The sequence below is a fragment of the Colossoma macropomum genome, unplaced genomic scaffold (assembly GCF_904425465.1).
Source record: "Colossoma macropomum unplaced genomic scaffold, Colossoma_macropomum, whole genome shotgun sequence".
NCBI lineage: Eukaryota > Metazoa > Chordata > Actinopteri > Characiformes > Serrasalmidae > Colossoma > Colossoma macropomum.
Window position 1 is genome coordinate 12,022,271 of NW_023494803.1, and position 22,782 is coordinate 12,045,052.

General features: G+C 40.0%; 1 protein-coding gene across 1 annotated transcript; it reads left to right on the top strand.

Moving 5' to 3' along the window:
- The first annotated feature begins 4,937 nt into the window (after window positions 1-4,937).
- On the top strand, window positions 4,938-21,640 carry LOC118823540 (cathepsin L1-like). Its single transcript, XM_036593229.1, has 9 exons — window positions 4,938-4,985; window positions 11,801-11,901; window positions 15,009-15,151; window positions 15,317-15,511; window positions 16,739-16,930; window positions 17,214-17,379; window positions 18,396-18,504; window positions 20,940-21,041; window positions 21,558-21,640. Exons 2-8 carry the CDS (start codon window positions 11,802-11,804, stop codon window positions 21,037-21,039), a joined length of 1,005 nt encoding a protein of 334 aa, XP_036449122.1. The 5' UTR covers window positions 4,938-4,985; window position 11,801; the 3' UTR covers window positions 21,040-21,041; window positions 21,558-21,640.
- Window positions 21,641-22,782: the final 1,142 nt, after the last annotated feature.

Genomic DNA, 22,782 nt, shown 5'->3' on the forward strand with positions numbered 1-22,782 from the left:
CCATTGAAAAATGTCACTGGTGTTACCTTTTTTATGTGTAATACCAGTGATGATCAGTAACACCAGTGACTCCTGTGCTAGATAAATGTTATTCAAAGCTGTTCATTGTGTTTACAGGCAGATAAAACAGAGCTCAGAGTCTAAGATCAAACCCAGGTTTCGTACTTCAGGTTTGGTATATATAGCTAAAGAACCAAGTTTCTCACAAAGCATTTCTTAGAGTTTTAGTACCAAAGATCAGTATTATCCATTTTTTTGTGATTTAATTGTAGAGAATTTTGTGAGATCCCCTGAGAAATACATGACACACAGCTGGTTAGTCTGTCTACACAGTCTTGATTTTCAGAGGGTATAGAAATGTATAACTGTGTGTCATCAGCATAGCTAAGAAAATTGATATTTCGTTTCTTAATGACATCACATCGAGAGGTAACATCTACAAAGAGAAAAGCAAAGGCCCTAAAACTGAACCTTGAGGAACTCCTTAAGAAATGTTACATTTTTTGATGAATGATTTCCCATTGAAACCATGAATTGTCTATTACCTAAATATGATTTCAATTGTTCTAAAACTGTACCTGAGAGGCGACCCAGTATTCAAGATAGTGTATTAGAATCTTGGGGTCAACAGCATCAAAAGCTGCACTAAGATCCAGTAAGAACAGAATGGAAGGATTTTGTGCATCAACACTGAGCCTAAGGTCATTCACAACATGAACCTATGCTCTCTCAGTACTCTGGTTAGAATGAAAACCTGATTGAGGTTATAGTATTTTAGTTTAGACAATGTACTTGTTGGACAGGTTTAGTTGTTTTCTAATAAAGTTATATATTTTTAAACTGTTGTTTATGACTTGTGTCTTTTACTTAGTGCTTTCATTAAGTATTAATGATAACCTTTGATTTTATGCCAAATGTAACATTCTCTCAAATGTCTCACTTTCTTAATTAGATTTGGGAGATCTTTGGTGTTTCATTGTGTCACTGGTGTTACTGTGTGCTTTTTCTGTCATGTTAAATAAAAAAGTGTCACACCTGACATAATAATAATTTTAAATTAATTGATGTTTGCTACATTCAAAAGTTCAGAGTTAAGGCATTTCATCATTACTTGTTTATAACTATATCACATGATAGCTGAGTACTCTCAGAATTCTGTACCCTGGCAGCAGGTAGCGGATGGAATGAACCAATGTTACTAGTGATGTTTCGCCAAGGACTGAACCCATACATTCTCACAGAGTTAGCAAGTAGAAGATTATATTAAACAAGTCAAAAATAACTCCTTTACCAAATGCACACTTTTCCAAATTTAATACAAAGAAAGCATTTTGCAAACAGCTAAAACCGTCTCTAAAACCCACTGTTTGCTCATTTTAGAAGAAGATCTTGATAAGTGAGTCTGCTTTTTTGTGGTGAGATGTTTATGGTGAGATTTTTGTTGACAGTGTGATGTGCAGACAGAGGAACATGCTGAAATTACAGTAAGACTAATAAGGTGGCCCATTCCCGCATCTCAGCCGTAGAAAGAGGAGTATTGGGTCGGGAGGAACTAGCAGCGTTAACAGGGGTTCTTGTTACTGGAGTGCGGCAAGAAACAACACCACGGTGCTAAGGTGAAACAAAGAACAAATTCATCAGCTAATGTAGCAGCTACAGATAGTCTGCACACTTTCTGCTCATTAAGATACACAACGATTTTCTCTGGGAGACTTTTTGAGTCTTCTAGTAGCATGAGCTCCTTGAGCTCTTCAAACGTAGTGACTTTGCTAGCCGCACACTATTTCTCAAACAAAACAGTCTTCTCCCTAGCAAACTAAACAAAACCACAATTTTGCAGTAGGCTTCGGGCACCAGTTCATAAGACCTCAGAATTGTGGCTTTCACTACCTCATAATCCAAGCTCTGCTCCAATGAGAGAGAAGAACACACTTTCTGGGCTTTCCCAACTAACTTGCACTGCAGTAACAGTGACCACAGATCCTTAGGCCAACAAAGAGCGGTAGTGATACACTCAAATATGGGAAAGTAAGCATCCACCTCATGCTCTCTAAAGGTTGGGACAAGACTAACTTGTCAACTGACATCAAACTGACCAGCGCTACTTATGGCTGTTGAGCATATGGGAGAGCGGGGCTTGGGCACTGGTGGAGCAGCAGCTGCTTGAGGGCCAGCGGTAGTGGGCGTCCAAGCTGAGAGAGAGGCAGCGCTCCGAGGGAGAGAGACCGGCTTGTCGCTCGCCAAACTCAGCCTCCTCGATTCAAGGTCCCTCTCAGCGTTAACTTGTATCGCTTTCAGGCAGAGAGCCTCTGCTTCATGCTCCTGGATTTTAATTTCCAGCTCCAGCTCCCTCAGCTGAACAACCAGGTGAGGATCCAACCCAGGAGAAAGGGCACCACTGGTATCCATGCGCGGCCGGTGCACCGAGCCATCTTCAACCTCCACCGCTTCCGCACCCGGAGTATGGCCTGAAGCAACACCCAGGAATCCTTCCCTCTCAGGCAGAATGCCCAACATAACAAGGTGAGTTTCTAACTCAATCTTTATCTCTCGTTTAGGAGCAGAACAAGGGACCAAGAGTAGGTCAGTCTTACAGCATGCATCAAACTGTTCCCAACGAGGGTTAATAACAAACACTGAAAGATCAGACTTAGACATCACGCCCCCCCCAAAAGAGAAAACCACCAGCCAGAACAACAAAAAACCCACCCAAGCACAAAAGGCAGCAAGGCCACACAAACAAAGAAATGGAGGACGAGCCCCCAAAATGTGTTACAACTCGGTCTAGGTTAGGCCGTAAAAATATGAACAGAGTGAGTATTAAATGTGATGTGGGTGAGGAGAAGAAACACCAGACATAACTATTAAGTTCAAAGACTGTATTACGTGACTGATATGAGCACAAATAGTGGATTCTCACACCGGCAACAACGTCAGGAATGGCTTAGGCCAAAACAACAAACAAACCCACATTAACTTTATAACACATTCTACCTATCCTACATACAAACAAAATGAAATAAAAACAGTATACTAATCTACCTTCCCGACTAGCCATACGCACAGACAACCCTGTTCCCAAGCAAAATAGCAGCCACTCCCTACAGCCGGTTCACACTGACTATTTACAAATATCTACAATATATGTACAGTTATTAGGGAACAGGCTAAATCGAAGTCAAAAACAATCAAGGTCAGTAACAAGCGAAATAGGCAAGAAATCAAGGACTACGAAATGTACACAAAAGGCAGCAGCAATACAATGAGGAAGTCTCCTCCTGACCAAGCCATCAGGGTCCTCTTTAAGCAGGTGGGAGGAGATGAAACCACACAGTGGAACACAGCAGAGTCTGGGAGCGGGAAGGGTGAAGTTGTGGGATGGAATCTGGAATGAATACAAGAACACACAAGACCAGGCAAAAACACAAGGCATAACAGGATATGCAGGATTATCTTACACTGGCTAATGTCAGTGTTCATGAGTCCACCATTAGGCAAACGCTGAAGAAGAATAGTACGTAGGGAATGATAGCTTGGAGAAAGCCACTACTCTCCAGGAAGAACATTTCTGCCTGTTTCAAATTTAGTAAAGATCACTTGTATGAGCCAGAAGAATACTATAATAATGTTATTTGGATGTATGAGGCAAAATAGATCTTTATGGTTTCAGTGAGAAATGTTATGTTTGGCAAAAACTAAACACTGCATTCCAGCATAAAACCTCATCCCAACTGTGAAACACAGTGGTGGTAGTATCATGGTTTGGGGCTGTTTTGCCTCTATTGGAACAGGACAGCTTGACATCTTTTGTTGAAGCTATGAATTCTGGATGGTATTTCTACAGGTGAATGTTAGAGCATCCATCTGTGAACTGATCCTCAACAGATGGTGGATCCTGCAGAAAGACAACGACCCGAAAAACAACAGTTAGTCTATGAAGAATCGGAGTTGAAGCAGTTCTGTAAGAAGGACTAGATCAAGATTCCTCTAATCAATGTGCATGGCTGATCGATATTAACAGGAACTGCTTAGCTGAAATCATTATTGCTTAGGGGGTCACAGTAGTTCCTGAAATTAGAGGCTCACACACTTTTGCCAAAAAAGACATTTAATGTTAGATGACTTTGTTCAATGAATGCATTAAAACTAAAGGTATATATACCTTTTGTATAATTTGTTTTATTGGGTTCTCTATGTGTTGTTATGAGTTAAATGGTCAGTGAAAATTGTGATGGGAACAGAACTACTACCAAGCTAACAACAGAGCCAGATTATGTTACAGGCAAATTGATGCTTTAAGAACTTCTTGGAAAAGAAACACAAAGGATGGTCAATGTGATCTTCATCTTCTTGAAGAACACTGCCAGCACCTGTATCACTTGCATTGATTTCCAACTTAAACAGCTTATTGAAATCAAGTGCAGCAAACACAGGGGAACTGATGAGCAGCAGCTTCACAGAATCAGATGCTGACTGGCACTCGAGTGATCATGCAGAAGGGGCATCTGATTGCAGAAGGTTAATGCAGGGTGACACAATAACCGAAACATTTGTACAAAAGCAGCTATAGAATTGTTTGCACCTTAGCGTCAAAAGGCTTCATCTGACCCTGTCCTGCAGTCTTTAACTCCTTTACCAAATTCACACTTTTCCAAATTTACGACAAAGAAAGCATTTAGCCAACAGCTAAAACGTGTCTAAAAGCCACTGTTTGCTTATTTTAGAAGATGAGCTTGATAAAGTCTGCTTTTTGTGGTGAGATGTTTGTGGTAAAATGTTTGTGGTGAGATGTTTGTGGTGAGATGTCTGTGGCAAACTGTTTGTGGTGAGCAGAGTGTGCTTACCGGCATCTTTAGCACAGAGATAAGCGTCATTGTGGTGGATTAGCCAGATGAAGTCACTATAAAAACCAAACCCGACAGGGCCGATACATTCACCTCATCATTCACACATAGAGCTTCAAGACTGCAGAACATCACACAGAGGTAAGAGCTGAAATGCACACACTGGTAGAAACATTCATAAAATTACACTCATGTAAAAAGTGAGTAACACTAAACATTCAGTCATTGTAGCCATTGTACTAGTGCTGTATAATACTAATTCACCGGTTTCTACTTAGTTTCCTTCCTCTTATGTATTTAGATGTTCAGGGACAGTGTGATGTACAGACGTAGTCACAGGCTGAAATTACAGTAAGACTAAGTGGTGTTAGACCCATAAATGCAAACTTACTTCTTTCCACCTTGTGTTGTATTTCACTGCATCTTACGTCAGGTGAAAAAATCAGTTCTTCAGAATAATGTGGGTGATTACACTGAAACTACGACTCAAATACTCCATTATAATCATTGTTGTTATGTTACTTTTTACATGTTGGCTCACCTACAGACATGGTTATCCAGAAAGAGGCAAATATACTGAGATTCAGATTAATTTCAGTGATGAAAAAAACTTATAATGCAACACAACTTTTTATGATTAACACTTTATTGATGATTTAGTTCTAAAGGGTTCATCACATTCCAACATGTTACAGACATACATGCTGTAAGTCTCCACTCATGGGACCATGATGTTCGTTGTCAACACCATGATCGTGGCAATTAAACACTGTGCAATAGAAACACTTTATATACAGGAGATGGAGCTCAGAGTAACTTACCTAAACCTAACATTGTGCATGTGCAGACACATGGGTCGATAAGCATTGCTAATAAAATAAAATAAACAAATAAATAAATAGAGCTTCTGTATAAGTTACAGTATAAGTTTAACTCAGTAGTTAAATACAGAATATGTTGGCCTTCTTTCTCTCTGTTGTAAGTGTAAACAACATTATGAACAGTGCTACCTCAACAGTGAACAAACCCTGGTGATATGAAAACAAATTTCCAACCATAACTTAATGTCCTTAGAGGGAAATACGCCTAGGCAATCTGCTTTGGGACAATGAAGGTGTGAGTAACTAGGCTAGCTAATATCCAAGCTTGTTGTCTGGCCCCAGTCTTGCACATTTCACATGCTCTGAAAGAACACAATGGCTTTTGCAGGATCAGTGAAATGCCTTGAACTCTCTGTAGTGTCAGTTCGTAATGTAGCTGGGAACAGTAGAACAAATTTGAAGAATTGCCATTCTTTAAAGGCAACATAGTAAACCAGCAGAAAGGAGTTTGCATTCACCATCTACTAGATGCAATATAGTAAGATATAATAAAAGGAAATAAATGACTTCTGTGGAAAGCTAATGCCCAAAACAAGCTAGAAACAGTGGGCAGTGCAAGAGCAGATGGCACAGATGCAACAACTGAAGCAGCCAACCTCCATCTTACTTTCCCAGGCCCTTTCATAGCTGGAGCACCCCTGTTGCTCAGAAGTCTCCAAGGTCTGGGCCTAGTAAAGAGACAAGTGGAACAAGTCACTCGTGGATCACTGAGACAGGAATGACCCTACACCAACATCAGAGACCGCCACTAAAAATGCTATTGCAGGGTCGGGGATCCGTAGCGTCCAACCTGTGCCTGTCTTTGAGAGGACAGTCAATGTAGTGGCCACTGTGCTAAAATCCTCAATGAATTGGCAGAAGAAATTGGCGAAGCCCAGAAAGCTTTGAGTCAAGTGGAGAGAGGTGGGGTGCAGCCATGATGGCCTTGGTCTTAAAGTGCCTGCTCAGTTTGCCTTTTGACACAACAAACCTATGAACGGTTTCCAACTGGGTGTGGAAAAGGGATTTTTCCAGCTTCACATATAAATAGTTCTCGAGCAAAGCTGGAGAATCCATCAGACATGTTCGTCTACTGAGCAGCTGTAATTGAGCATGTCATCAAGGTAAATGAACACATAGTGATTCAGGGCTTCTTGCAGATCTCCATTAATGAAGTGCCAGAAGACAGCTAGTGCATTACTTAACCTGAAGGACATCATGAGCTACTCATAGTGTCCCTAGGGAATGCTGTTTCCATTCTGCACCTTAGTGGGACCCTAAGGAGGTTGTAGGCACTGTACAAGTCCAGTTTATTGAAAACTGTGTCATACAAAACAGAGGACGATGTTCACTGACAGTTATTTTGTTTCGACCCTGGTAATCAATGCAGATGTATAGATCCCTGATACATTCATCTGTATCTGTTTGCCCTGGCCCCAAAAGAGAGAACAGCCTCTAAATTTAGGCTTTGCATTTGCCAAAGATCTCCAGCTGACCAAGAAAACACTGATCTGATTGGAGGCCACAGCAGGTTTCTCAATGCTGGAGCCATTTTCCATGTTGTTGTCCCCAAGAGGGGGTAGCAGTTAGGAAAAGCCTGAGTGCCTTGGCTTCTCCCTTAAGTTCAGGACATTCAGGATGGAAGTGGCTGGCTTGCCCTGCAGTAAACGCACCTGTTTCCTGCATGTGAGAGTCATGTTTTTGCCAGGAAAGACCGGTATGTTCTTATTGAATGGTCTGCTCAGCCTGCTTGGGAGGAATAGCATACAATGGAGAACTCTGATGGGACCCTGCATTAGGGTGCTCTGTCTCACACTCCCTACAGCACTCCTGTAGCCAGTTGTCCAGCTTAAGGGCCTGTTCGATGAGGGAAGGGAGGTTCAGCTCACCTTTAATCTCATCATTCAGGCCCTGCTGGAAAGTGGGCATGAGTGCCTCCTCATTCCAACCATTATCCACAGCCAGAGAGAATGTGGAATTAGGCATAGCCTGGCACTGAACGCTCGTCCTGCAATATTTAAAGGAGGCAGCACTGGCCTGTCGAGGTCTGCTCTGAAGACTCTACCCAGTGCTCTCATCATGCCAACTCTGCATGCCCCTGGGTTGGCAACTACAACTGGAGCTGACTCTTCTGTTCTTGCTACCTGGGTGGCTCCTGTTCCATCTCCCTGAGCTCTCCATTTCCAGCTACCAGGGCCACTCCAGTTCTGGCTCTCAGGGCCACTCTAGTTCCTGCACCTCAGACTGCTCCTGTTCCCTAGATGGCTCCAGTTCCTGCTCCCAGGACTTCAGTGCTGGCTCCAAGCAAGTCTTCTGTTTGAGTTCTCCAGACTGCTCCATTTCCTGCTCCCAGGGCTCCGATGCCAGCTCCATGCATGTCTCCAGTGCTGGCTCTGTGCAAGACTCCTGATGTTTTGAAAGATCACTGATAATGATCTTTGAGGCATTGCCCACAATCTGTCCCTTTTCTCTTTGATGTGAGTCAGTGGCTGGATCTCACAATTTTTACTGACACCTCCTTGATTCCTCAGCCCCTGACCAAGAAAGTGAAGTCTGTCATTTTTCAGGACATATCAGTACTTAAAATGTGCTTTGAATGATCAAGGAGTAAGGATAGAGGAGTCATAGACCCTTGCAGGGCAGGACTTTTTTTATTAGTAGGAAAGCACTGTTTATGTATTTCCTAAGATGATCTAGGTAAGAGTGTCTGCTAGGTTTGTAGTAAGCTGTATGTGGTAAGCAGAGTAAATCTGATAGCATCAAAAGTGAAAAAAAGATTTTGTTGCAATACATTTTTCAGACTCTGCAGTGGCCTTCAAAATTGAACTCAAGTGCATCTGGTTTTCGGTCATCATCCTTGAGATGTTTCTACATCTTCTAGTAAAATACCTTATGTAAATTCACTTGATTGGACATGATTTGGAAGTGCACACTTCTGTCTATATAAAGCCCCATGTGTGAAAGTGCATGCTAGGACAAAGATCTAACCATGAGGTCAAAGGAACATTTTGACCTCCAAGGACTGTGTTGAGGCAAAGATCTAGGCAAGGGTACCAAAACATTTCTGCCAGTCCTAAAGAGAAGTGGCCTCATTCTTAAAAAAAAAGAAATCTTAAACTACTCTAGTAAGGTTGGCCACCTAACCAAACTGAAAACCGAAGAGAAAGGCTTTATTCAGGTGATTTGACTCCAGAGATGCTGTGTGGACATGAATGAACAGCCATCTCGGCACCAGTCAGGGCTTTATGGTACAATTTCCAGATGGAAGATGACCCTGAGTAGAAGGCGCATGACAGCTGGTTTGGATTTACCAAACAGCACCTAAAGGACTCTCAGACCAAGAGGAGCAAGATTTTATTGTCTTATGTAATCAAACTGAACTCGCTGGCCGTAATGTTTAGTGTTACTTTTGGACAGTTGTTTACAAAGAAGCTGTTTGTTGCTTGTTGCACTGTGTGCAGATTTTGAAATAGTTAATAAAAAGTATTTAAGATGTTTCTTTTAAAGATTGTAAAAGATTGTGTGATTTTTGTGTAGTGAGATACTTGGCTGGACTCAGTCTCAAATTTTTTTTATCTCAAACCTGGCACACTGAATTTTTGGGTCCTTTCACAGTTCTATCTGAAGAAATTTTAAAGCTCTATCAGATTGGATAGAGTAGCATTGCTATACTGCTATTTCCAGGTCAAGTTATCACAGCTTGCGGAGGGGGTGAGTTTGAGATATCACTCCGAACACCTCCCATGTGGAAAGAGAAACCCAACAGCTTTGGGAACCAGATATGATAAGGACTGGAACACTCCCAATGTTTTTAATCCTTTAAGATGCTACCCCTCAAGTTTATTTTTGAATTTTGAATTGGGATTCTTCTACCTTCCAATCACCAACTTCTGAGACTCTGCTCCAGCTCCAACTATTAGATTGATTCCCATTTTGAATTCTATTAGAGTGTTTCTTGACAGAAGATAATAAAACGCAGGCAAACTTCTGAATCTTAAAGGTACTCTGTGGCCAGCTGTTGTTTCTACAGTGTTATGTGTTTAGTACATCATTTTAATTTAGTCTTGTTATTAGATGCAAGCATTGCATTGTACAAAGTCAACCTACTAAAACCCTGACAGGTTCAACAACATTTCAAATAATAAGCCTTTCAATATAGAAAAACCTTCAGTCTGAAGGACAGAACTGAAGCACTACACTGACTATATATCGTATTTAAAAGAAAGAGGCAAAGAATTTGAAATGGTTGGTTAGTCTGTAGTTTGTATAACAAGTATGCTAGCTAACTAGCTTAACTAAAATAGCTGAAGATATGAAAACTATTAGATTTCAACTAGGGCTTCTTATTGTTTTTGAGTTAATCTGCAGTTTGTTTTTATACACTTTGAATGTGTTTGGCATTTAATATCTCTATTTACTATTTATTTTTTATAAAATAACTTTTTTATCTGTAGTAGATGTCATATCACACATATACTTCAGGTCAGAGACCCTTGCACTCTTGTGTAGCAGACTCAAGACAGTAGTTGAGACCAGGCACGCACACCCTAGGAAGTGCAGATCTGAAGGTTTATTCCTGAATAAAAGTATGGGGCATGGGGCAGCAGTAAGCTCAAGCAGCCATAACAGCTCTCTCCCACTCCCCGTACAAGCATCCACTATGCTTCTACATGTTCACAAAACATGTGAAATAAATTTGTACAATACATAAAACAAAATGAGGTAGATTAATTTAAAGTTTAAACACATTCTAAGATGAATTTCAATTTACAATGCTTAAAGTAATGCAGATAATCATTTCAGCTACTCTGAACTGTGCAGCTTGGTTTCAGCACAAGTGCTGTACACAAAAAGGCCACCAGATGGCGCTCGGGAAACATAGGCTATGTTCACATTACCATGTTGAAGTGGTACAAATCCGATTTTTTGTCCTAATGTGACTCAGATCTATTTTTTTTCAGGCCTGTGTGGACACGGATCTTTTCAAATCCAACCTGAGCCACTTATATATGTGGTCCTAGATCGGAAAAGCATCCGATTCATGGCCATGAAACCTTAATGTGGCAAAATTCATGTGTTTTTTTACCCACTGTGCGTGTGCTATCATTCAGCATTACCATGGCAGCAGTTAAAGCCTGTAAACGGTGGAAAATCAGCTCATCTCACTTTTTCTCTTCGTCTCGCTCTAAAAATTAACAGCTACGAGCTGATCAGAGTTAATTATCTTCACAGCGAAGGCTCATTCCGCACATTAGTTTGTTTGCTGATGATGCACATGATGCCCGTGATTCATTCATGTGACATTACTGAGTAGGATGTGCAAATGTGATTTCAGGACACCGGTTCGTTCACATTAATGACAGATTTGAGTCACTTACCTAAACGAGTGTGAACCGTCCTGGATGTGAGCAATGAGGCTTCTCATGTGAACGCAGCCATAGAGCAAAAAAATGAAATTAGTGCAACTTAAAATGCACCATATAGCGCCTTAACTAACTTATTAGAACCCAACAGATCTCAAAATCAAGGCATGGACATACCCTAATAAAAGTTGCACGGGGCAGTAGTAAGCTCATGCAGCCAGAACAGCTCTCTCCCACTCCCTTTTTGATAAATAATAAGTGATTGTAGCAGTAACACATCAGCAATGAAATATTAAAATAATTTTAACAATTTGTACTGACCGAAAAATCACTGATAGATGAAATGTTAGTTTTCCAGCCTTTTAGCCTGTTTTGGAGGTCCCTCAGTTCAGTCTTAGATATGAATATTTTTAAATAAACTATAAACAGTGTAGACATTTTAATTAATTAATTTAACATATCCAATGCCAAATGTTTACAGGAGAGACAGAAATCTTCATTTTCATAATAATTAGGCCTGTAGAAAGGGGTTAAATCAACTGTGTGTCTCACTAATAATTCATTGCTGATCAGAACAGGGAGACAGAAAACAGAATAAAACTAGAACAAACTACATTGGAGTAAATTTCCTGATTGAATATACTGTGAATGTAATTAATGTAAATAGAAATAATTTTATTTTAATATATTATATAAACTTCTTTCAACCCCTATTCACACTTACTCTGTGCAGAATGAAGGTTTTGCTCACTCTCACCGCTCTTGTGGTCGTGGCTGGTGCAGCCAGTGTCTCTCTGGAGGATGTGGAGTTCCATGCCTGGAAACTGAAGTTCGGTGAGTATATACAATTATGGTGTGCAAAAGTTTGTGCACTCCTGGTCAAATGACATTTGTTGCTCTCATTACATAAATTTTTATTATAAGGCTTCTTTTTCTCCAGTAAAGTCACTGTTTTGAAGATCACATTCAAAATGGATATATATTTTTTAAACAACAGTAAATTTCTCAGTTTCAACATTTGATATACTGGCTTAAGTAATTAAAGGGTTTCAGTGATTTACACACCTTTGCACTCTGTTTTAATTGACATTTTGCCAGTTTACATAGCATCCCAACTTTAAGGAAACAGGGTTTTGTGTAATGGGGCACCCTGCATAATCAGTTCTTAGTAATACCCTCTTTAACAAGCATTACATCTTGCGAATGCTTTTTACAGCCAGCTAGGTCTCTCAGTTCTTGTTTAGGGTTATGTTTGCTCATTCTTCCTTGCAGAGCATGCACTGCACTTTCATGGTTTAAATGTAAATGGTCCATTAACATGTTTCATGACCGTATTCTTTAACCTAGTATACTTCAAAGTCACAGATTTTCAATGAAATTTAGACCAGCGGACTTTGAGGGCCATGGCAGAACCTTCGGCATGCACCTCTTGAGGTAGTCCATTGTGGATTTTGAGGAGGGTCATTATCCTGTTATAAAAGCCTTCCTCTTTTCATCTTCATCTTGTTCCCTGTGCCACTGGCTGCAACACAAGTCAAAAGCATGATTGATCCATCCTCATGCTCAACAGTTGGAGAGGTGTTCTTTTCATGAAATTCTGCACTCTTTTTTCTCCAAACATACCTTTGCTCATTGTGGCCGAACGTTTTAAGTATTTTAAAGTTTTGCAAAGTGATATGCAATGGTTTGAACAACTAGGTTTAAATGGCTAAGTGAAAATAACACATCCTCTACAGAAAACACACTTCTGCACATTTTAATGCACAATTGCTTTTTACTTACTGTTGCTTCAGTGGAAATTTGGACTAAGGCTATCATTTAATATTAACTAATAATATTTTTAGATATTTATATTTTATTTTATATTTTACAAAATTTTGTAAAATTAAATAATGAAACTGATTTATTTACCACTAACTAAAAACAGGTTGCATTTTATTCTAAAGCATCCTAATATGGTTTTGGTCTTGAATCAAATTCGACTACTATGAAGTCACAAATTTTTGACTACAACACTAGTATTTAGTCTGCTAATCTGGTATATACAATGTTCATTTACTACAAACGCTACATAGGCTGTGACAAAATGCAAATATCTACTTCTGTGATAAAAGTCATCAAAGGTAAGATGTAAATGGTCCATTAACATTTTTCATGTCCACCATGGCCATAGTCTTTAACCTAGCATACTTCAAAGTCTAGGTTTTCAGTTGTGTGGTGCTTTTGACATCTCATTCTTTTAACTCCGTTATGTCATCTTCATTGGTAAGTTTATGTGGATACAGCAGTTTTGTTGATTTGTATAGTTCCAATAAGGCAGAAGAGTTGGAATAGATACGATGGTGACTGCACTGCTGTCAGCAATAGGCTGAACCCTGATGTTATCACATTGTGGAGAAAATCATGTTTGAAAAATGTGGGTCTACCCACTTTTTAACGGTCTTACTCAAAATGCTTTACTGCCTACACCACTGGCTTTTAGAAAACTATATATTTTAGTATAGGCCTCATTTTTTAGAGCTCACAGAGGCAAAAGATGAAACATTTGTTTCTGAAGCAACCATAAAAAAATTAATTGAAATGGTGAGCATATAAATGCAAAATAGGTTTGTCTCAGTATATTTCAACTTTGTTGAGCTGAAACAAACAGTTTGTAATGTTATCAACTTAGCTCCAGTTTTCTTAGTGTCCACAGAAATAATGAGTTCCAGTGAGAGTTTTATGTAGTTTCAAAAAGTGTAAACTTTGTTAAAATCTACTGGAATAAAAATCTTCTAAAATCTTGAAGAATTTGAAGCACATACAAATGTTTTCTGTACTTTTAATGGTGAGTTTTATTGCAGTGTGTGTTAATAGCAGTTTTTCAGTGGTATGAGATTAAAACTAGCTTTGCTTTCTGTTGACTCGCAGTTCAGCATATTGACTGACTCAGAGTGCAGATCTTTGTTAATTTCCCAGAAGCACTATACTGAAATAGCAGTTAAAAACTAAGTTAGTCATGGTAGACACCCCCACCGGACTAAAACAGTGTACATGAACCATGGGAGATATAGGAATAATGTTTTGTATGTTTAGGAATAAATCAGTTCAATATCTCTAGAACTACATGATGGCCTCATTGGTCCTGTTTACTGGTTTAATATGGAGTTTTCCCCTTTTTGTGCTGCAGTAACAGCCTCCACTCTTGTTGAAAGGCTTTACACTAGATACTGGAAGATGTTTGAGGGGATTTACTTCCATTCAGCTACAAGAGCATTAGTGAGCATCACTAATCTTACAAATCTGACAATGGGCATTTCATCCCAAAAATGTTGCATGGTGGTTGAGACGCAGGCTGATCAATTGCTTCCGCACCAAACTCACCAAATTATTTCATTATGAAGCTTGCTTTGTGTTCTGCTGAAACCCCAAATTGCTCCACAAAGTTGGAGGGACATAATTCTATAGATGCCAGATGAAGAATGGTTTCCAGAGAACGCAGTTTCACTGCTCCACAGCTCAATGCTGGGGGTCTTTATACCCTCTAGTTGAAGCCAGCCTGACCTTTTCTATTGATCAGTGTTTTTCTTCTGCAATTATATAAGCTGTGAGTGCGCAACTGAAAGCCTTTGTCAGCAATGCGTGCACCTTAAAGTAGCTTTACTTTTTCAAAGAAACAGCTTGAAATGTTATTTTGCTGCCTAACTCTACCAAATGTGGGAACAGCAGAGTGTTGCCAGCAGAGCAGTGCCAACTGGGGCAGGTATACCTAGTCAACTGTGGGATTTGAACCCACAACCTTTCAGTTGATGGCTCACCTCTCTTACTGTAGGCGACTGGTCACCCCTAATTAAAGACATTTGTTAAAGTTACTAAATTGGACTGGAATTAATTTTTTTATGTTCTGAAGTCTTAGATATTAGAAACATGTTGTTTAAGTATATGTATCTGTTTCCTCAAAGGTAAGAGTTATGGTTCAGTGGAAGAAGAGTCTCGGCGTAAGATGATCTGGCTGGACAATCGTAAGCTGGTCCAGGAGCACAACATGCTCGCTGACCAGGGCATCAAAAGCTATAGACTTGGCCTAAACCACTTTGCAGACATGGTGAGAACTTCCATATACACAAACCCACTCAAATGTCTTTAATTTATTTTCACAATTTATAAACAGTAGTTGTTTGTAATTCTGTTATTTATTATGCATTTTCAGGTAATTATTGTTGACATTTGCTAAGGCCATTAAATCTCCCACCGTCTCCCTCTCCAACAGGACAACCAGGAGTTCCAGGCCGGGTTCGGCAGCTGCCTGGGATCCTTTAACATGACCAAGGCCCACAGTGCACCTGCACACATCAGACAGGCAGGGGACGCTAATCTACCAAATTCTGTAGATTGGAGAAACAAGGGCTACGTGACTCAAGTTAAAAACCAAAATCCTTTGAACTCCTGCTGGGCCTTCAGCGCGGTGAGTTATAGAAGCACAGATAGAGAAAAACAAAGGGATGGAAAGATAACTTGAAAATTTGAAATAAAATAAAAAAAGAGGGCAGAAAGAATAAGTGCTGACCGTGGGCAGGGTTTTTGTAAGCTAGCTTGTAAACTGGCATTTGCCTAGAACACGCGTTGTGCATTCTCTAGTTCAGTTACTTATGTGCTCATGTTTCGCTGTGTGCTGAGTCATTTAGCTCCCGTTTGTATTATTTAAAACTGTCTTCTCACTATTTACAGCCAGGGCTACATTATATTTCCACAACTTTCTGTTTTAAAAATGTGTCTTGTATGAACAAACAAGTGTATGAACATAGAAATATGCTGAAGGAAGCAAAGGCATTGCATAAATGTAGATGACTAAATGTAGGCTAGTGCTGGTCATGGCAAATAAGCTTGTAAAGCCTCTTTGTTCAAACAGCTAATTGCTAAGCTGTATAACTGTATATACTAAAATTATGAAAGTATGTTCATATTAACAAAGTATGTTTATATGACAGTCTATAAAGAAATTTGCATGTTAACCACTGCAAGAAAACACAGCAATGTCGAGTAGCAGCCATGAAAACATTAAAGAAATTTAAATCCTAGCAGTCATATCATAAACAAACCAAATTTGTTTGTTAGTAAAGAAACCTGCAGTAGGCTGTTTGAGAATATGTGCTGGGTATCACTATAACAACTTGTTAACTCATTGCCAAGCACCTGCATGTTTGCAAAGGGACAGCAGCACTGGCATATTAAAGCAATAACCCATAGGAGCACATTTGTTACAGTGATTGTATTGTGGTTTAAGAGTGATGCTACCTTAAATCTGTGATGAAATCTTTGTAACACACTGCTTCAAGTTGCTTATTGCTTAAGAAAAACGGCAACAAATATTATAATATATACTATAAAAAATACAACATAATAAAATAAAAAAATCAATAATAAAGAAGTCTGGAACTGGTCTCAAGAGTCGCCACTATCGGGAAAATGCATAGTATGGCCCTGGGAACCATTTGGCTTACAGCAGTGTTCTTGGGGTTCCTACAAACGTCACTGCTAGGATGAGAGTGGTCCATCACCCAAAACTATTCAGCCAAGAGCAGCTCTGTAGTCAGAAGCTGACCACTGATGAAGGGCTAGAAAGAGAAACACGGGCAATGTTCTCTAGGAGTTCCAAGCAACTCATGTGTCTGTATGCATCCCTCTCTCTCAGGCAGGGGCGCTAGAGGGCCAGATGTTTCGGAAGACGGGGAGGCTGATATCCCTGAGCGAGCAACAGTTGGTCGACTGCTCTGAGGATTTTAGAAGGAACAGCTATAAAGGTAGTCTGCCGGACCGGGCCTTTAAGGATGTCATCGACAGAAGAGGCCTGCAGGCAGAGAACACCTATCCATACGTGGCCAAGGTGACACTAATGTCAAGTGAAGCTTCTGAGATGGACAGTTTTTCCTTGATCACAAATGTAGTTTTCAGCCAGCTTATTAGCATCTGAAGTTTGGTTCTTTAATTTTGCTAATGTAGCTAAAAAGAACTGATACTGATTGCATGTAAGTCATCACACACTAGCGTCACAAATGTACAAAAGTACGTCAGCATAGCATAGACATTTTTTCAACTTTCACTTTCAACTTTGAACCAGGAGGCTAGTCATTCATTAACTCATCCTGATTGTTTTCATTTCACTTCAGGTTGGTCTGTGCCGGTTTAATCCATGGTATGTTGTGGCTACCTGCAGAGGCTACAGATTCTTGCCCAGAGGAGATGAAAGGAGTCTTCAGTATGCTGTAGCTGTAATCGGACCTATTTCTGTAGGCGTAATTGCTTCCGAACCCTCCTTCAGGTTCTATGAATCAGGTAACCCTCAGAAACGAACCTTCACTCATCATCAGGGGGTAAACTGGGATAGACCACTGCAGTCATGTCGTCATTTTGTTGTCAGCGCCATGCTGTTTTGCCCATATAAGGAACTCCGGGTCTAAGCCCCATTTCTCTATCGGCAGAATGAATAGGGTTTTCGAAAAATTGCCTCTATCACACCCTGTGTTAAATACAAATGTTCTGAACCCGATACATTTCGTCCTGTGAACCTTCTTCTCTCGAATATCACTGGATCCTCTGAATTATGAAGTCATTAAAGAGTTGAAATATGAATATTGCTACATATGAGCTAAAGCTACTGTGCAATGAATTCACGTCATTAGACTGGCAGTCTCCTTAAGCAGGTTTTGGCAGTAAACATTTCCATGTTTAGACTTTTTGGAAGTGGAAGTGTACACATCAAATTCAGTAATACTGCAGCGCTCACAGGCGGCATGGTGGTGCGGTGGTTAGCGCTGTCGCCTCACAGCAAGAAGGGCCTGGGTTCGATTCCCCGGCTCTGTGTGGAGTTTGCATGTTCTCCCTGTGTCTGCGTGGGTTTCCTCCCACAGTCCAAAGACATGTAGTTAGGCTAATTGGACATGCTAACTTGCCCCTAGGTGTGAGTGAGTCTGTGTGTGTGACCTGTCCAGGTCATTTGCCCGATGACAGCTGGGATAGGCACCAAAACCTCCCGCGACCCAGAAAGAGAAGCGTCTTAAATGGTGTGTGTGTGCACCCAGAGTCTACACACTCTGACCCTTAGCACCTTGTCAAAAGCTGCCCAGACAAACAGTTCTACTTCAATCATCACCATGAGCTGTCTTTACTGAGGCGCATGTCTGGATACCGGGATACAGGAGCGAATTTGACACTGTTGCTGGGAGTTGAGTCTGAGACTATGTGTTCTCCCAGTGACTCGGTTTACTCTTGTTCAGTGTCTTAGCTTTACTGATTAATTGATTAACAGAGTAATTTAGTGATGGGTTAATGGTTGAATGTTCTAATTGCAGGGGTGTATAATGAGCCAAACTGCAGAGGCACTGAGCTGAATCATGCTGTCCTTGTTGTTGGTTACGGCACTGACCGCATCAATGGGGACTACTGGCTGTTAAAGAACAGGTAGACGAACAAGACATCAAAACAACAGAACATCAAACAGACAATTACTGATCATAGTTAACATAAAAGGACAGCAGAGTACTGTTTGGGCATCAGGAGCATATATATATATGACAGTCCAAGGTCTCGGACATATGATTTTATCTTTAATACTGCCTAAACACTTACACTAATAACTACACTAATAAATAATAACTACGTTCTCAAAAAGTATCAAAAAGAAAAAAGACTTCAGATGCCGAGTTCTTGTGGAAAGAGAAAAAAGGTACTTGAATTTATTTGAGCATTGAATGAAAAGTGGTCTCCGGAGACGCCAAATGCAAAAGACAATTTTTGAACAATGCCATTTATATCCTTTAGCTGGGGTGATATGGTGTCACCCCACCGTCTTATCAGTTTTGATTTTCCATTAGTCTCCATTACATTCAAAACCTCTACATTCCTTAGCCCCCCTTATTTCCAATTGTATACAACACTCCTTTTTGAAAAGCTGGTTTCATCCAGTTCGTACCCGTCCATCCCATCTTGCAAAGACATTCTTATAATGTTTCATGAGAGTTCACAAAGGTCACTCAGACACCTGCATGTAAGTTCAGGGACCTCACTAAGCTAGAATGCACACAGTCTATGGCCTTTTGCTTTTCCTATGTTAAGAGAAATTAATATTTCCTTTTAGCCCATGCCTAACCTATCTGATTATTGATTACATACCTAATCTGTTTGATTATTGATTAAGGGTGTATTTATTCAAATTTTTCCATCACCCCCCTAATATTTCAGACTTCAACACTTTATATCCCATAGTCTCATAAGCCTACTTATAGACCAGTATTTTAAGTAGTATTTTGATTTACAGATAGTATTTGAGAACCAAGAAGAGGCACCCAGTGGCAATATTGTTGATTGGATGTAGGTTATTTTGAGTACTGATTATATGTGACATGATGGCAAAGCCAGACATCTATATTTACCCTAAATACTGCATCTGTGTATACACTGCAGGAGCTAGAAGCATACACATCACTCAAATCATAATGAGTTGAAACAATGGATTAACTGAAAATTTGGAAGAGGGCCATGTCTAAAACCCCTCCTTCTTCTAATATATCACTTTATAAATTCCCATCCTTACCTTTTATTTCCTGTGAAGAAGCCACTTGGTCATGAGATGCCAGTACTGCTACAAGCCATTCTGACTCCTGAATGCTCCTCAGCTGTCTGTCTGCTCCTTCCTACTACACAGCCCAGCCAACTTCCAACTGAAATTCATTTTCCTTGTTCCTGCTTCTCTGGCTAGTGCTGCCTCGATAGGATCTGCCCGCCCAGTTGACTTCCTCGGCCACATGCTCTCCCTGCCCGGACTCAGCGCTTACTGCAGGGCAGCAGCTCCATTCCTGCCCTTGCATCTGCAAGCTTCCTCCTTAACACCTAACTGAACTGTGGCGTACAGAAGTGCATTCTGTGACACGAATCTCTGCCAGAACTGACAACGCATGCCCTACGCGTTGATATCACATGCCCTACGCGTTGATATCACATGCCCTACGCGTTGACATCACATGCCAAAACGCATTCTACACAGCATCACCCCATCAACAGCTATTCCAAGCGGTGATACAGCCGCCATGGCTCCGCTCTCTTGACATTGTCTGTTTTTCTCCTTCATGCCTGCTTCCCCGTTCCCTCCTTCCTCATGCTTATCTCCCACTCTTCTCTTTAGCACATAGTCAAGATTCCAGTCTGTTCTATTCCATGCTTTGTATCTAGTGATTTGCTATCTTTTTATGTTAAGCCTTTAATTTGCTCATGTCAGCTTATCTATTGTATGTACCTAAATCACTAGTTTTAATCTGGCTGAATGAGCTCTTGTTAAGGAAATACTTATTCTCTTCTACTGTGGTGTTCCCTGTCATTTTACTGTTCATAGCATTCAATGATCTTGATTACCTACATTTTTGAGATATTTACTTTGCTTATGACCCATTTCATATTGTATTATGTATTTTTGTGATTTTAGTGGTTGCACTGCACAATTGCTTAACCTTCTGATCAAAGCCTTTCTATTAGTCAACTTCCTTCCGTCCTTTTTGTCTTCTTCCCACCTTCACTCCTTTTGTCCTATCTTTCCTCTTCACTACTCATGCCTTCCCTCTCTCTTCCTTCATCCCCCTTCTTTCCCGTTTTCATTGACTAAAATCCTATCGTCATTGACTAAAACTACTAACAGTTAGACTATAAATTATAAATCTATTTATCTATTACCATATAAGTAAAAATGTTATAATTATAAATAGACAAACATATAAAAACAGATTGAAACAAAAAAATGAACACTGCTCAGGAGGGTGAAGTGCTTTAATCACAAAACCAAAATGAGACTTCAACTCAGACAATTGCTCTGAATATCCAACACTGACAGTAATTTATTTTTCCAGCTATGGTGTTCAGTGGGGTGAAAGAGGCTACTACAGAATAGCCAGGAACAAGAATAACCAGTGTGGTATTGGCTTGTATGCTGTCTACCCTGAGGTTTAAAGGTATAACTTCATTACATTGGTTCCAGTACCCATCCACAGACATCTACACTGCTGAGTTCAGTTCCAGCTGCCCTTTTCAGACGATCAATTAGACCGAGCACATAGAAGTTGCTCCTGGATTTTTTGAGGTTACTGTACAAGGTTTTGTCACATGAAATGTCTAAACTACAATTAAATTTTATAAATTTTCAACAATTTGACTTATAGACATCTGCAAAACCACATTGTTGTTGAAGGGTTTGCTATTAAACATCATTGTATGTGGAACTGCATGTTCCTAATGACCTACAACAACCAAAAATCTGAGAACCTCTCCATTAGAAAGTTCACTTCATTTGTAATCAGTCTAAGACTGGTTGTGTGTGATTCCAGTTGAAACTGAACTCTACAGGTCTCTAGAATTAATACTAAACTACATCAATGAATATAATGTATCTCTATTTATAAAACAACATTAAGGATGCAGCAGTTCATGTGAGTCAATCATCAATCCTGTTAAACTTTGTTTTTCTACAGATTGGAGAGAGACAGAACCTGAAAACCCCACGGAGGAGGTTACAGACTGATCAGATCATCATTTACTTAGCGATGCAGCAAAAGTTCCTGTGGTTTTAGCTTTAGTTAAACCACTACAGTGCTTCAGTCCTTTCTATAAAATAAGCATTGTCTGTGTGTGAAATATTACTGTTTCTTACTGCTAAAAATATCTAATAAACTCTCAGCATTCACAAAATTTACATCAAGTGTAATGACTTTGACTATTGCTATGATTACAGTGACTAAAACATTTTTAGTTTATGAGCAGTAAAGTCCTGATTGATCAGACATTTATCCCAACATTACATTATTAGAACATTTATGTCCAGCTGTCATAATCTGGGTGATAATAATAGAATTGATAGATAAACATTCAACTGCAGTACCACCAGATACAGTTTGAGGGGAGCCCGCCACTTCCTATTTCTCCCATTACACCAAAAAATTACTGATAAAAGCTAGCGGGCACCTCAGTGAATGAGGGTGAATAGAGCTAAAGAGCTAAAACTGACGTATTAAACATCTTTGTAACCATTTATGAAACACCAATGATGGTAAAAGCCCTGAAAGGGGAAAGCTGAACGTAAGTGGAGAAAAATGAACTTCAAATCCACCTCTGTAAACAAAGCCTTAGTACTTTTAACTTTTTTAAAAAAAAACTTTTACAATGGCATTAACACCACACAGTCAAATAATGATACCATGCCATCTCTATGTCCTGCAAGAAATACATTCACTGAGCACTTAAATACGAGCACCTTGTATCTACACTCACTGTCCATTTTATCAGCTCCACTGACCATACATGATCACTTTGTAGTTCTACAGTTACAGACACAGCAGTGCTGCTGGAGTTTTTAAACAATGTGTCCACTCAATCTAGCAGGAATGATAAAGCTCTAGAAAATATTTTTCATCATATACTTAATGACACTGAGATCTGAACTCACTTGTAAGGATGATCATCTGTGCTTTTCCCAACTCTGCTGTCATTAAAGCTAGACAATCTAATTTCAGGCCAATGGCAAAATGCACCACTCTTCTACCCCCTAGCCACACCTTCTCCTTGCAAGACACAGAGCCTATGGAGATCTATGGGTCTGAGCCAAGCTGTCCTCTGAAGAGAATCAAAAAAGAATGAGAGAAGGGCTGTGTCTGTGTTGTGGTCACCCTGGGCATTTTAAAACATCCTGTCCATCTCATG

Coding starts and splice junctions, on each gene's coding strand:
- LOC118823540 (XM_036593229.1), top strand. CDS start 11,802: ATGAAGGTTTTGCTCACTCTCACCGCTCTTGTGGTCGTGGCTGGTGCA. Junction 15,152..15,316: donor TAAACCACTTTGCAGACATG/GTGAGAACTTCC, acceptor CCTCTCCAACAG/GACAACCAGGAGTTCCAGGC. Junction 17,380..18,395: donor CTTCAGGTTCTATGAATCAG/GTAACCCTCAGA, acceptor TTCTAATTGCAG/GGGTGTATAATGAGCCAAAC.